This window comes from Lissotriton vulgaris, chromosome 2_1 (genome assembly GCF_964263255.1).
Source record: "Lissotriton vulgaris chromosome 2_1, aLisVul1.2, whole genome shotgun sequence".
NCBI classification, from domain to species: Eukaryota; Metazoa; Chordata; class Amphibia; order Caudata; family Salamandridae; genus Lissotriton; species Lissotriton vulgaris.
Window position 1 is genome coordinate 1,725,176,682 of NC_141687.1, and position 12,698 is coordinate 1,725,189,379.

A 12,698-nucleotide genomic window follows, 5' to 3' on the forward strand; every position below is an offset into this window, starting at 1 on the left:
CAAATGTTACTAGCTGCGAATGTTCTAGGAGATGAGACTCCTTCCATTTCAGTTGTAGGAGCTAGTAGGTAGATCACTCAGTGATCAAGGACTGCAGTAGAGTCAGATCTTGTATCAAAGGTGACCAACAAACCAAGAAATGGCAATGCTGCCAGTCATCTCTCAGCTTCCTTCTGCTTCTCAAGCTTGTAGATCATAGATTCCAGACTCTATTCCACCCCTCAGGTTTTGAGTTCTGCCATGTTTATTTGTATGTACCTGATTGTCATACTTGACCAATCATTAAACGACATAGTATTGGAGGAGGTCAATGGAACCCTCTTCCTTTGGCTTTTTTGCCACCTTTTTGCACAGCGTGTGTAAGGATAAAATTAATGCTGCTCCCTTGAGCACTGTGTCACAGCCGCTGGCTCAAGTTAGATGTTGATGACATTGTAGTTGGTTGAATATTACAGATTATATTTCTTTAAAGAACCATGTAACACACAAACCCATATTGTGTTTTATGCATGGGTGTGCGCAATGTTCGCTAGCGAAATTATGTGGAACTTCTGCAAAATTATGCGTAATTACAAAAGAGCGTGATCCAGCATTTAGCACTAATGTCTTGGTGCTAAATGCACCCTTGCAAATAACATGGACCAAAGGATGCATTTTGCTCTAAGAAATTACCACTAAATGCAGAAAAACACGAACGGCAGCAGTCAGCAGCAGTGTGCCCTTGTTATTCCTGTGTCCCCTGATATAGAATTTTTGCCCCAAATTACACGAATGGCCATAATCGTATAAATGTGGTAATTCCGTATCTCAAGAGTACTGCAACACTATGAAATGGTGTCATTAACATGTTGCTCAATCCTAGTTTAAAATATGAGGTTTAAACTAACCAGTTACGTCAACATCGATTGTGTTTTCAAAGTTGTTCCAGGTTTTTGCTGTTACTTCAGTGTGGTACCGTCTGTAATTTAACTAGTACTTCATTGTTACTTTTTGTTTAGACTTGACACTTTGCATACTTTGTCTTCAAAAAGTACACAAATATCCCCAAGATTCCGAAAATGGATTGCCAAGCGTGTCCTCAGCCACTGCTTCCCCATGGAGGAATTTGGTCGGTGGTGGACAATATAATCCCGATTAAATATCGTTGGTGGAACTCACGTTGTGGTGTTTGTCAGCGAACTTTATGCCTTTTGCATTTCATTATTAGTACGGTTTACTATTCGCTTTTATGCATTGGATGCAATTATTCCCCTCGATGCACTGTCCTCGGTTTTTCATGTGTTCCCTCTTTTCTCAAATCCCTTTTGTGAGTTGCCAGCTCAGGTGCACGCACACATAATTGTGATTTCTTTGGAAGCCGGAGGTTTGAAATAATACCCAACAGAGAGTCGCCGCACAAGTGCAAGGGACAGAAACTAGGAATGATTCTAAGGTGTTTGGGGCGAATTCTCTCCCCAGTTTCTCAAAAACTGCACAGAACTGGAAAAGACTTTTGACATAAATTTCAGACACCAGATGCGTTCGGATAGGCAGGCACATTGATGGTGTAAAATTCCCATACAAAGTGAAAAAAAAATCTTTCCTCCCAAGTTGAAAATATGATTTGCGAGATCCTGGAGTCTTTGCGACTAACCAGGATGTGCCGTGATTGAGCAACAGGGAGGAGGCCGCTCCGATCTCCTGCGATGTCTGTCTTCGGGTGATGCTGGTAAGCTCCCCTCCCAAAACTCAAACAGCGGAGCCCGGCCTCCCTCCAGCAGCCTGGGAGCATCCTCTGTTTACCTGCCCAGGTAAGCTGGTTAGCTGCAAGACACTCCCCTGGACGGGGCGAGGGCAGGAATTTGGGGCCGAGCCAAGGGCTTCTTCTATAAAACCTTCCTGTCAGCCCCAAGAGAATCGTAAGTCCCCAGACATCTCCAGTTTGGTACCAGCTACCAAACTCCAAGAAGGATGGGCTCAGGCAGGGGGGTCCCGCTGCCCGTATGGATCTTTATAGTGGCAGCCACCTGCTTCCAGCAATACGGTAAGAGCCTCTCTCTCCAGCCCAGTCCACTGTGGACCTTGATCTGGAGCCCTGAGCTTTGCTTCAGTTACAACGGATTGTTAGTCTACTTTTTAGAGCTTAAAGTTTCTAGAATGTCTGTATGTGGAGTATGGAGTGTAGAAAACTCTGCAAACTCAGTGAACGGAGCGAAGTTCACCGCCCAGGCCTAGGAAGATGTATTATGTATCTATAAACTTAAGCTTCTAAACGTGTTTGTGATTTATTGATATATATTTATATAAACAAGTAAGTATAGAGAGAGGATGTGGCCTTACAGCTAGAGTGGTCGACCTGGAGGCTATGGAACTGCGTTCGAGTCTCGGCAGGGACGCTGAATATCCTGTGATCCTGGCCAAATCACTCAATCTCTCCGTGCCTCGCAAACAATTAATGTGTACAAAAGGTGCCCACTTCAAGCAAACCCACATCAGGAGACATGAGATAATAATATCTACCGTCCTTTTGTTACCACTTGAGGAAGAGCTGACTTCTCGTTCCAGATGCCCTAAGCAGGTTTCTGTGCCCCATCACCAGGGCTTTCCTGGACGGTTCCTCTAGGAGGGCAGTCAGCTCTTGGAGGTCATGGACCGCGATTGCTGTGCATGGCTTAGAATGGCTCACTCAGAACACCATGGTTTTTCATGGGAGTTGGTCTTGGGCCATACATGCCAAATGCAGGATAAACTTGGCCCTAGGGGCAGAGAGTGAAGCTTCTAGTGCACTCGCTTAGTCTGTTTGTGACAGATACCTATGTGTGAGGTTAGCTTGCACTGCGACTATCTGGTTTCAGCCAGATTTATATATGTGAGAGAAGAGTGTACTACTGTTTCCTTGTTTTTACCAGTTTTGTATATGTGAGGGAAGCTTGCTTTGCTCCTGTCTGGATTGTACATGTATGACGGAAGCTTGCACTCGTGCTGTCTAGTTTGTATGCAGCAGCAGATTAATATGTAAGAGTGAAGCTTGAGCTGTTGCTTTCTGGCTTGTACTAGATCTGTAAGTGTGAAAGAAGCTTGCACAGCTTTACGGGTTTGTATCAGGTCTCCACAGCCGAGCGAAGCTTTTTTTCTCATGCCCTCAATGTTTTTTGATGAGGATGTCCTTAGCGGTCACACATACTAATGGGCAAAAAACCCTGTTAAGCAACCAGACAAAGAGAAAACCTCTGAAGAGATACCCCTCTACTTTGCTTTTCTGTTCCCTGTCTGACCGCACCAGAAGGTCGCATGGCGGCTGCTCGTGGTCTTCCTCTACTTTGGATGAGGAAGACTTGTGTCAATTGACCGGATTCCGATTCTAAAATATATTCCCAAAAATCGAAATAAATTGAGATTGATCTTTGTTTCTTCTGAGCACAGCCTGCTTTGCACAAGGGTTTAACAGCAAAGGATATTTGGTGGGAGTCACAATTCACACAACAGGCGCTGCACAATTGCAACCTAAGACGAACAGCCTACAACAAGAGGGAGGACACTACTTCATCACAACTAGGGGTGTTCGAAGTTTCCATAACTGCTTTTGCATAATTATGCATAGCTTTGCAAAAATTTAGCTTATATGCATGGAATACAAATCTATCATTTAGTACTATATTTTCGCATAAAATGTGTCTTTGCATAATTTTTTGACATGAGAATGCATTTCACGCTAACAAAAGTAGTGCAAAAAGAAAAAGCTGCTTGTGCTCTTTTTCTTCTAGTGCATTTGCAGAAAATTGCATCTTTGCAGCAAATTTTAACTGTGAACAACTAGTAATTAAGCAAAATGTGCAATGGTGTAAGCTTGTAAATTTTGCATAACAAATCTAACGGGAAAATTCTGTAATTATGCAAAATACACTAGCCTACTTGAAATTTTGCCCAGATCTACTTATAACAGTGTTCATTTTTCTTCCACACAATGCAAAGGGAATTGTCTCTAGTCTCCAAACCCAAGAAGAAGAATGAAAATCTATAATCTGCCTATTACATGTAAATCGAGGCAGTAGGTTCATTAACACCCTGCTGAACTATCCACCAAAGTGTGGTTGAGTTGCTGTTAACTAACATGTTATTCGTTGTAGCAAGTACATTAACCACAGAGTCGTCCTATTAGTGCTGAGCCTATAGAAAAAAATTACAGGGGATGAAGGTCTGAAAGTGGCAACACTGGCTTTCAGTGTCCTACCGCAGGCAGGGCGAGCCGGGCACCCCTAGTCTCCGGGCGCATGCAGTTCAGTGCCCCAACCTTGGTGAACTGTGTACCCCCAACGGAACCACCTAAACTCAGGGCTTTAAGTGGGATGCAAAAACCTAGGAGGGGTCTCCCACAGGGGTATTGCCTATGTAATTAAGGGCCTGGTTTTAAAACAAGTAAGCTGAAAATCTGTGCTTAGCACAGCCTGCCCTCTGACTGGTATTTTTCTGCTTTTGTAATCGCATCCAGATATATAATACAACAAGTAACAAGCCAGGACTATTGGCTTTGTCAATTGTTCTTAGTTGCATAACATAAATAAGCAACAACAATGGCTTAATTGTATATCAAATTGAAAAGGTGTCAGTTCTGAAATGATGAGACAGTGAAAAAACTTTAACGAGTTTCTTTGAGGTTACATCAAAGGCGGTGAAGGGTGGCACTGTTGCAGAGTAAATTAATTTTTTTCATTCTGAGGGTGAGGGCAAAAATGGAGAGCCTGATAGGGACCCATCTCAGCATCTGCTTTTAAGGTTTTGCCTGCATAGCGCTTGCACTGTGCTTGTGAAAGCGCTTGTATTTATTATATCTAAAATGGAGGCTTTTATCTGTTCTCATTACCGAATTACTGCGTTCATTTGCTTTTGTACGGAACTTGTTTTGTAACTTCCCCTGGCTGCATGTATTTATGATACTTCTACTAAAGCTGTTCACACAGTTTAAGCCCCAATCACTGTCAAGATAAGATCTCTTCCTGCTTGTTCTTTATTACTTAGCTGTGTAAAGCCCACGCTTTTAGCCTTACAACATTTGTGGTTTTTCCTATTCATGCCTCAGTCCCTTTCTTTGCACTTTGTAGGCATTATCGGTTTGATTTTTTTTAACTTGATCTATTTGGTCATTATGATCAAATTCTAAATGTTGTAATAAACATTGTGTGTTAAAAATAAAGTTAATATACAAGAGCTTTGCTATATGTTAAAACTAAATAGGCAGCCACAAGTGCTGTTACCTTGCAGTAACAGTGTCATGATTAAAAAGGTGCAGAAGGTGCCGTAACACCGGGCCCAACGGTTGTCAGAACTCTTCTAAACACATAATATTACCATATTTGACTACTAAACTTGCAGTCACAATGGCAGGCACCTTGCAATTAAAAGGAATTGATTTAAATGGTGAAGCAGGTGCAGGTCCACTAAACACCAAATATTGCTATATTTTACTCCTAAACAGGCAGTCACAAGCACAGTTACCTTGCAGTCAATAGGGTCTTTATTTGAATGGTGAAGCAGGTGCAGTGGCGCCAGGTCCAAAAGTTGTCAGAATGCCTCTAAACACTAAGTATTGATATTTTTAACTACTAAATAGGCAATCTAAAATGCAATTTCGTTCCAGCACTAGGGTCATGATTTCAATGGTGCAGCAGGTGCAGTGACACAGGGGCCCAAATTTCTAGGAACCCCTCTAAATACCTAATATTGCTATATTTTGCTACTGAACAGGCAGTCACAAGTGCCGGTATCTTGCAGACAACATGGTCATGATTTGAATGGTGCAGCAGGTGCAGTGGCGCCAGGTCAAAAAGTTGTCAGAACTCCTCTAAACACATAATGTTGCTATTACATCAACTAATCCTATTATTTCATTTTTCAAAAATCGTGCTATTACTTACTTGCACTATACCACTGAAAACAGCACAGTATAGTGCTTTTTTGTACATAAACAAGCCATAACACTTTAACAGACTTTCTGTAACTTATATTGTGCAACAACTCAGCAAGCTACGACTTACAACAAAAAAATGCTTATTATTAATCACATAGGCGAAACCTGATGCCTTTACCAATGCTTGTTAGAACTGCTGATGCTGAGCACCTGCAGGACCCGGCCCCCTTAAAGCCCTGCCTAAAGTCTTTTACAGGCATTCCAGTAAACCCGCAGCCTGCTCTCCAAGCTCCATGCTGGCAAAGTACAGAGAAAGGCCTTCCAGCCCTCCTGTACTACCCAGAGGGCTCTGGCCTGGCACTGCCGGCACTTTCACCAGAACCAGTGCCAGCCTTAATGATTTAAAGGAAGAGGAAGTTTGTACGGAACAAAAGAATTGGCTTTCACTTCCTGAACGTCACATATTTCAAGGAAGGTGCAGCACGATGAAAGTGCAAATCGAAGTGCGCTGAAGAGGGGTGCTGAGATGGGAAACTCCATCTTGGCTGCTCCACCCCATACCTCCAGTCATATGAAAACGTTTTAAGCAAATGTGTGCATAAGTGTGAGAGCACATATATAGAGAGCCTTTGCAGATGCCCAAATGTGAACTCCCTCTCAAAATTCACTCCTAGACTCACCACTACACTCTAGTAGGGAAAAGACATGTTTGTTACAAAGGTCCAAAGGCCGGGTCTCCCCGCTGTGCTCGAGGGTAGCATTGCAGAATCAGGCATTATGCAAGGATACATGGTAACCAGAGCTTGGCGTACAGTCATGGTCACTCTGCTGTGGCCTGTGCAGTGAAAGGGACACGGCACGCAGAGTGCATGGTCCAATGGTGTTTCGAATCTCCCTCTCACACAAACGCACATACACTGCCCTAGACCCCGTTACATTCACACACCGCGCTCCACACTCGCTCTTTGACATTGTGAGCTGCACTAGGCCTCCTCAAGACTCACGCATCTTGTCAAGGCCCTCTTGGATCTACACACACCCGCCTGTGGGCTTCGGGATTCCCGCACCTACACTGATCATCAGTTAGACGTGCTAGTCTATTCTCTGGAAGCCACCTCCTGCTGCAGTGCAGTAAATCCATCGTAGAGTGTTTGCATGTAATCTAATTAAAATCCATTATGAACCGCTGCCATGAACTCAGTCATTTAAAGAAACTGGAATTCCTGGAAAGAACATAGGGTTGGAAATTGTATTGCTTCCCGTTATGATTTTGGGGGATCCATCAGGCGTGCAGAGAAGAACCACAGCAAACACACAACTGAAAAAAAGCACACCTAAGGAGTCTACCTCCCTGCCTGACCTTTAATTTCTTGGGGAAATAATTTTTTTCTGCAGGGTGAGTGTGCTAAAATAGGAAAGAGGTTTTGTAACTAGGATAGGGGGTGGTTATGTACTTAGGCCACACAGTTTGTCACCCCTGGTGCCAATTCCGAGGGCATCACTCTTTGACCCTCTGTAGCAGGGTTGGACAGAGCCTGGGGCCAGGGTTATACTCATAAGTTTATGCAGCAGGGTGTGGTAGGTCACTAAAGAGTGTCATGACCCTTTAGATGCCTCCACTCTGGGCAGGAAGTTTGAGAGGGCTGTCAAACTGCACCTGAAGTTCCCCTTTACCACCCTACCCTGGCTTTGCGTGTTACCCCGAAACCGAAACCTGTCCGAGGATTCTTGTTTCCGGTCCAGGGAAGACCTGGTTTGACAGTTCGGGCAGGACGGTTCCCATGAGGCACAAGGTCAAGACTGATTTGCATATAGCTGGGTCTGAACTGGGGTGGTGAAGTGAGCTAAAGAATGATGATGGATTCAACCCAGATCTGTGACTGGAGGCGAGTGTCTGGAAACTTTCAACGCTCAGTCTAGTCCACCATTTCCTTGTGTTTACCCAGGCGTTGGAACTGGTCAATGGTTTGTTCATTGCTCTTGGTTTAACTGTGGGGGGTTGTAGGGCACACACATGAGTCGTAATGGACCACACTCGGGTATCGAAAAGTAACTAGGACCAGAATGTAAGAACTCTTTGCTTGTTTATTTAATGTGTAACAACATTAACGTCGGGCGCGAGGTCGCATTGCTTTACGCTTTCTTCCTGTGCTTGTTTGCAGCCCACGCACAGACGGAAGAGGGCGTCCTGCAGGCAGATGACCCGGAAGAAGTCTCCTACTATGGCCAACAGAATGAAGAAGGTATGTGTGATTCTCCTCGCTCTTCATTGCCCCCACAGATGTCGGATATCCGTGTCATCCCTGCAGACACGCACTGCCGCCCGCGTGCCTGCTTCAAGCAGGACAGGTGTTAAAGGAGGGCTCTACTCTTACCTGAGCTTTTAATTCCAGCCCACCATCAACAAAGACACAGGCTACCGATTTGTTTGCTCATTGTCAGTGAAAAACACGTATTTTAAACACGCTAAGGACGGACACTTTGCCTCTGTTTTGTTTTGATTTATTTGTAAGCTTGATTAGCACTGGGGGCATAATCCGGGCGCGTGTGGTTTACAGTGAGTGGGAATGGCACCTGGAAGTGTCCTCTACGTCTATCTGAGTGGAAAACATGTAGTTTATCGTTTGTGTTTTTTTTATTTTATATATAATAGTACACAGGGACTAATGGTGCTGCTTTAGAGCACTTAACATGTGGCACACCGTTCTGTAATGAGTTCAAGGTACCAGTTTAATTCATTTCACATATTTATGAGAAAGCCATTAGTGCATGGCTTCTTAAAGCCAGCCCTTCCTTCCTGTTTCATCACTCCACCACAGGTGCGCAAGAGCTCATTATTCTTGCCTGTCTGAAGGGCCCTTCCTGGAATGTAATACTTTACAAAAAGTTCCGTTTTACAAAAAAAAAAATATGACTAAAATGGATACCTTCCGACTGTGACGCTCCAAAGAATCTTTTCAGCCTAATGACATTTTGATGAAAGGATAAAAATGCACCAATTACGTTACAACTGGTGTTGTGGCCGAGCCACTGGCATGTGGGGGGCAGTAATCCTGTCTGCTGAGATATGTTTACTTGTAAGGAGCTATGAAGTCTGCACGAATCGTCCCCAGAACATACGTGGAATTGGTCCTAGTTAAAGTTACAAAGATGTATAATTCATTGTTGATTTGTTCGTGTATATGAGTGCATGTGTGTGTGCATGAACATGGAGTTGTTACTGGGCGTAATAGGGCAAAGCTCTAGTTCGCCAAAGCAGTGTAGGTATCACAACATGTTGGTGGTGAGCTTCAGCGCAGAGCCATTGCTGGAAGTGCTGAAGTGCCAAGGCTGACAAATAGTGCTATGTACACTTGGTCTCAGAAACCATGGTGTCCCAGATGTGTAGAACACCATACAACCTGAACGCTCCGACATTCGCCTTCCTTACAAGAACAACACTTGCCCTCAGTGGAAAATATGCCACTCACGCATTTGCAAGGGCCTCCTGTTTTCTCCCTTAATATCATCATTTTGTTGATTACATTTTGCTTTCTTCCACCATATCTGGGTGCACTTCATCTGTAGCCATCTTTTACTTCCCAGAAGTGACTTTTGCTGCTTCTAATACTATTGATATGTTTCTCTTTTTTTCAGTAGTATCATCTGGAGGAATTCCTCGTGGTGCTCTGAGGCAGATACCAAAGCGTAAGTACTGGGTGATGGCCACATTGGAACATCCCAGATGTCCTCAGAATGTAATACTGGCTGGGTGAGGACATTGAGAGGACAGCAGTCAGACCCAGACTTCATCTCTTATAAATATAGCCATGAGATGGAAAGAGAGTTTGTGTGTGCGTATAAAGAGGAAGAAATTGAAAAGATACACAAATGGCAAGCTCTGTAGGTGGACATTGCTAGTTCTACATTACTTTAGCTGAGGAATGCCAGACCAAGGGAAGCAAAGAGTGTGATGCAGCCTCCATGCATGCCTGCTAAAATACGAACAGAGAAAACAAAACATGGGAGTGAAGGGTGAACAACAGTCTGATGACTAGACATTTAGAGATATAACAGAAAGACAACTAAACTATGAGTTGAGACACAGGAAGAGACAAGCATACAAGGTAGTAAATAATGTATCTTTCTTCTGGAGACAGACTGACAGAGGCATAGCTGAACAGATATGCAGACTGAGAGGTCACAGTTCTTCATCAATGGTAGATTTGCTGTGATCAGAAATTGCTGGTTGCAAATAAGCGCGTGCATGTTATCCTACAATGATTGCAGCTGCTCTCCGTACTTTGGGCCCTAACTGGAGTTGGTTTCCTGTTACTTAGGTACCTAGAACTGTGGCGCATTGCATTGAGGGGTCTATCCACTGTGGTGCTGGGCCTAAGCATTTGTAACCATGTTACACAAATCATAGCACCTGGTTTGGAAACGTTGGTGCATGTTTCTAAGCAGAGATGTGTAGATAGTTGTTGAGACAGACAAACAGAACGCCACCACCTGTTCTTAAGATACTATTCACTGTGCCATACCTGCCTAATGCTCTGCTTTGCAATCACAGCTCTTATTGAGGCACACAATGACCAGGTATGCAGCACATGGGGCAACTCGCACTTCAAGACCTTCGATGGTGACGTCTTCCACTTTCCGGGGACCTGCAACTACGTCTTGGTCTCCAACTGCAAGAGCACATATGAGAGCTTCAATATTCAGATCCGGCGTGAGGTGGTCAACAACATACCCACTATCACCCGCATCATAATTGTGCTGGGGGGCGAGGTCATCCAGTTGAAGAATGGAACCGTGAAAGTCAACGACGAAGAGTACGTTTGAGTTCCCAGTGGTACTAGCGGGGGAGAAGGAAAAGAGGTGTTCTTGTAGGGAGCCATTTTGTTACCTAATTTACATTGCAATGGGGGTGAGGAAAGTTTCTATCACAGTGCCAGAATTGGGTGAACATCTTAAGTGGCATGTTTATAATTTGAGTCTATAGCTAATCGGGGGCAAACAACATATTTAGTTGTGCTTTATTGGATTTGAGACCTGTCCAAACTAGGGTTAATGTCAGCAGGCCGCACTCAGCATAGGAAGCTTTGAGAGAGTAAAAGAGACATTCACTGTTGAACGTGGAAGGAAGAAAATAATACTGTGTGACATATTAATCTTCTATATCAAAAAAGAAATCCAATTGTCTATTGTCCTTAAATGCACACTCTCTATGACTCCCTCAGCACATTGACACTGCCCACTTTCTCAGTAATGCCACTTGATAGCTATCAGGCTGCAGACTTTTTCACACCCAAAGTATGACTTTCAGAAACATAAGAGTTTGAAGACCAGCCTCTGTTGTCCTTTTTTTCAGTCTCACCTGCTGCGTTGTGTCCCCTCATGGACTCCGCCCTCTGTATGCCAGTTTTTCCTTGGTGCCATGTTGATGGGATACTTTGAGTCCACAAGCATAGAAGTTAGTTTGTCATTCCCCTTCTCGGTTATTTCTGGAGCTTCTCCGCTTGGTCTCTACGCTGCCTTCAATCCCTACATAGATAGGGAAGAAGGCATTATTTTGCAATAGAATCATGCAACCATGTCATCTGAGGCACACTCTGCTAGCTCAGACGCCGCTTTACACATAGAACAACTAAAGGATAGAAAAGGAGGGGATACCATTTATTAGAGCACGCTAAAACCCAAAGGCGCCAAAGCGCTATAGCAGGACAGATGAGTCCGCAAGAGCAGTGCAGCTCAGATTCAAGGATTCTAAGACGAAGAGAGCCAGGTTTTCAGATGTTTTCAAAAGGAGGTTAGAACACACTTTATGTTATAAAAAAAACTTTTAATTCACATGAGAAAAGAAAGGGGGCATCTCTGGCACTAAGAGGTTTTTGCACTGACTGGAGGTTTCCCACAAAGATCGCCTGTTTGGGGTGCAGAAGGTGCCTCCTGTGCAGTCTCGTATTCAGTACACATTTGGGATTGGGATGCTCGGCACGCACCCCTACATTTTTGATGCTCGTTTTCCCACAACGATTATAATACAACTAGCCCATTACCATGTTGGTGAGTGATAGAATAGAAATAGCAGGTCATGATAAACAGAACTGACTCGAGTGGAGAAGTGTGGCTCAGGGGTTAGAGGCGGCAAACCCGGAAGCTGAGATCGGCCCTGGACCAGGGTTCAATTCCCCGCCTCGGCGGGTCTTGGGCTCAAAAAAATTCCACGGACTCGATAATTCTCGCTCCGGTGCCATCTCAACTCACGGGTTCACACTCTGCGACTCTGGGCAATAGCTTGCTTAATCTCCACAACGGCCCCTCGCGGCGGGATGCCTGGCTTTCACCTTGTGGATACCCTGCCGGGGTTATCTCACAGGGGAATACCAGGACGGGTTCCCTAAGCAAGCGCCGGGAAACCCTTTGTGGGTAGCTGTGCGCTATATAAGCTCAAATACATTTACATACATTTACTGACTCTGCTGGTAACGTGTGCTCAGGAGAATGGTTCTCACTCGCTCAACAGATAGTCATAAGGTCATCCCAGGATCTGCCGCTCCAGGGCTGCGCGGAGGTGGATGGACTTTTGTCAACATTGCCTATCCTTCTATGGCTCTCTGTTTTGAACTAGAAAACCTTGCAGAGTCTTATGGTATTCAGAAACTGTTCTGAACCATGTGTCCTTAACTCAGGATTTTTTCCATAAGTTTTTGTTATGCTCAGATGAACTATAAGTGTTTGGAAAATTCACCACAGTCATCAAAAAACATTGTTACGACCATAATACTGTCTCCAGATTTAACTTCCGTTTCAGTCCATCCTCCATAGGTGC

The 12,698-nt window shown here is 44.2% G+C and overlaps 1 protein-coding gene across 1 annotated transcript in view; it reads left to right on the forward strand.

Moving 5' to 3' along the window:
* The first annotated feature begins 1,915 nt into the window (after positions 1–1,915).
* The window catches only part of LOC147733192 (uncharacterized), a 77,830-nt gene continuing 67,047 nt past the window's right edge, over positions 1,916–12,698 (forward strand). The window contains exons 1-4 of the mRNA XM_086957734.1: positions 1,916–2,023; positions 8,047–8,127; positions 9,521–9,571; positions 10,437–10,698. Of these exons, the coding sequence (XP_086813860.1) occupies positions 1,951–2,023; positions 8,047–8,127; positions 9,521–9,571; positions 10,437–10,698 (467 nt within the window). The 5' untranslated portion in view covers positions 1,916–1,950. The remainder of the gene's footprint in view (positions 2,024–8,046; positions 8,128–9,520; positions 9,572–10,436; positions 10,699–12,698) is intronic.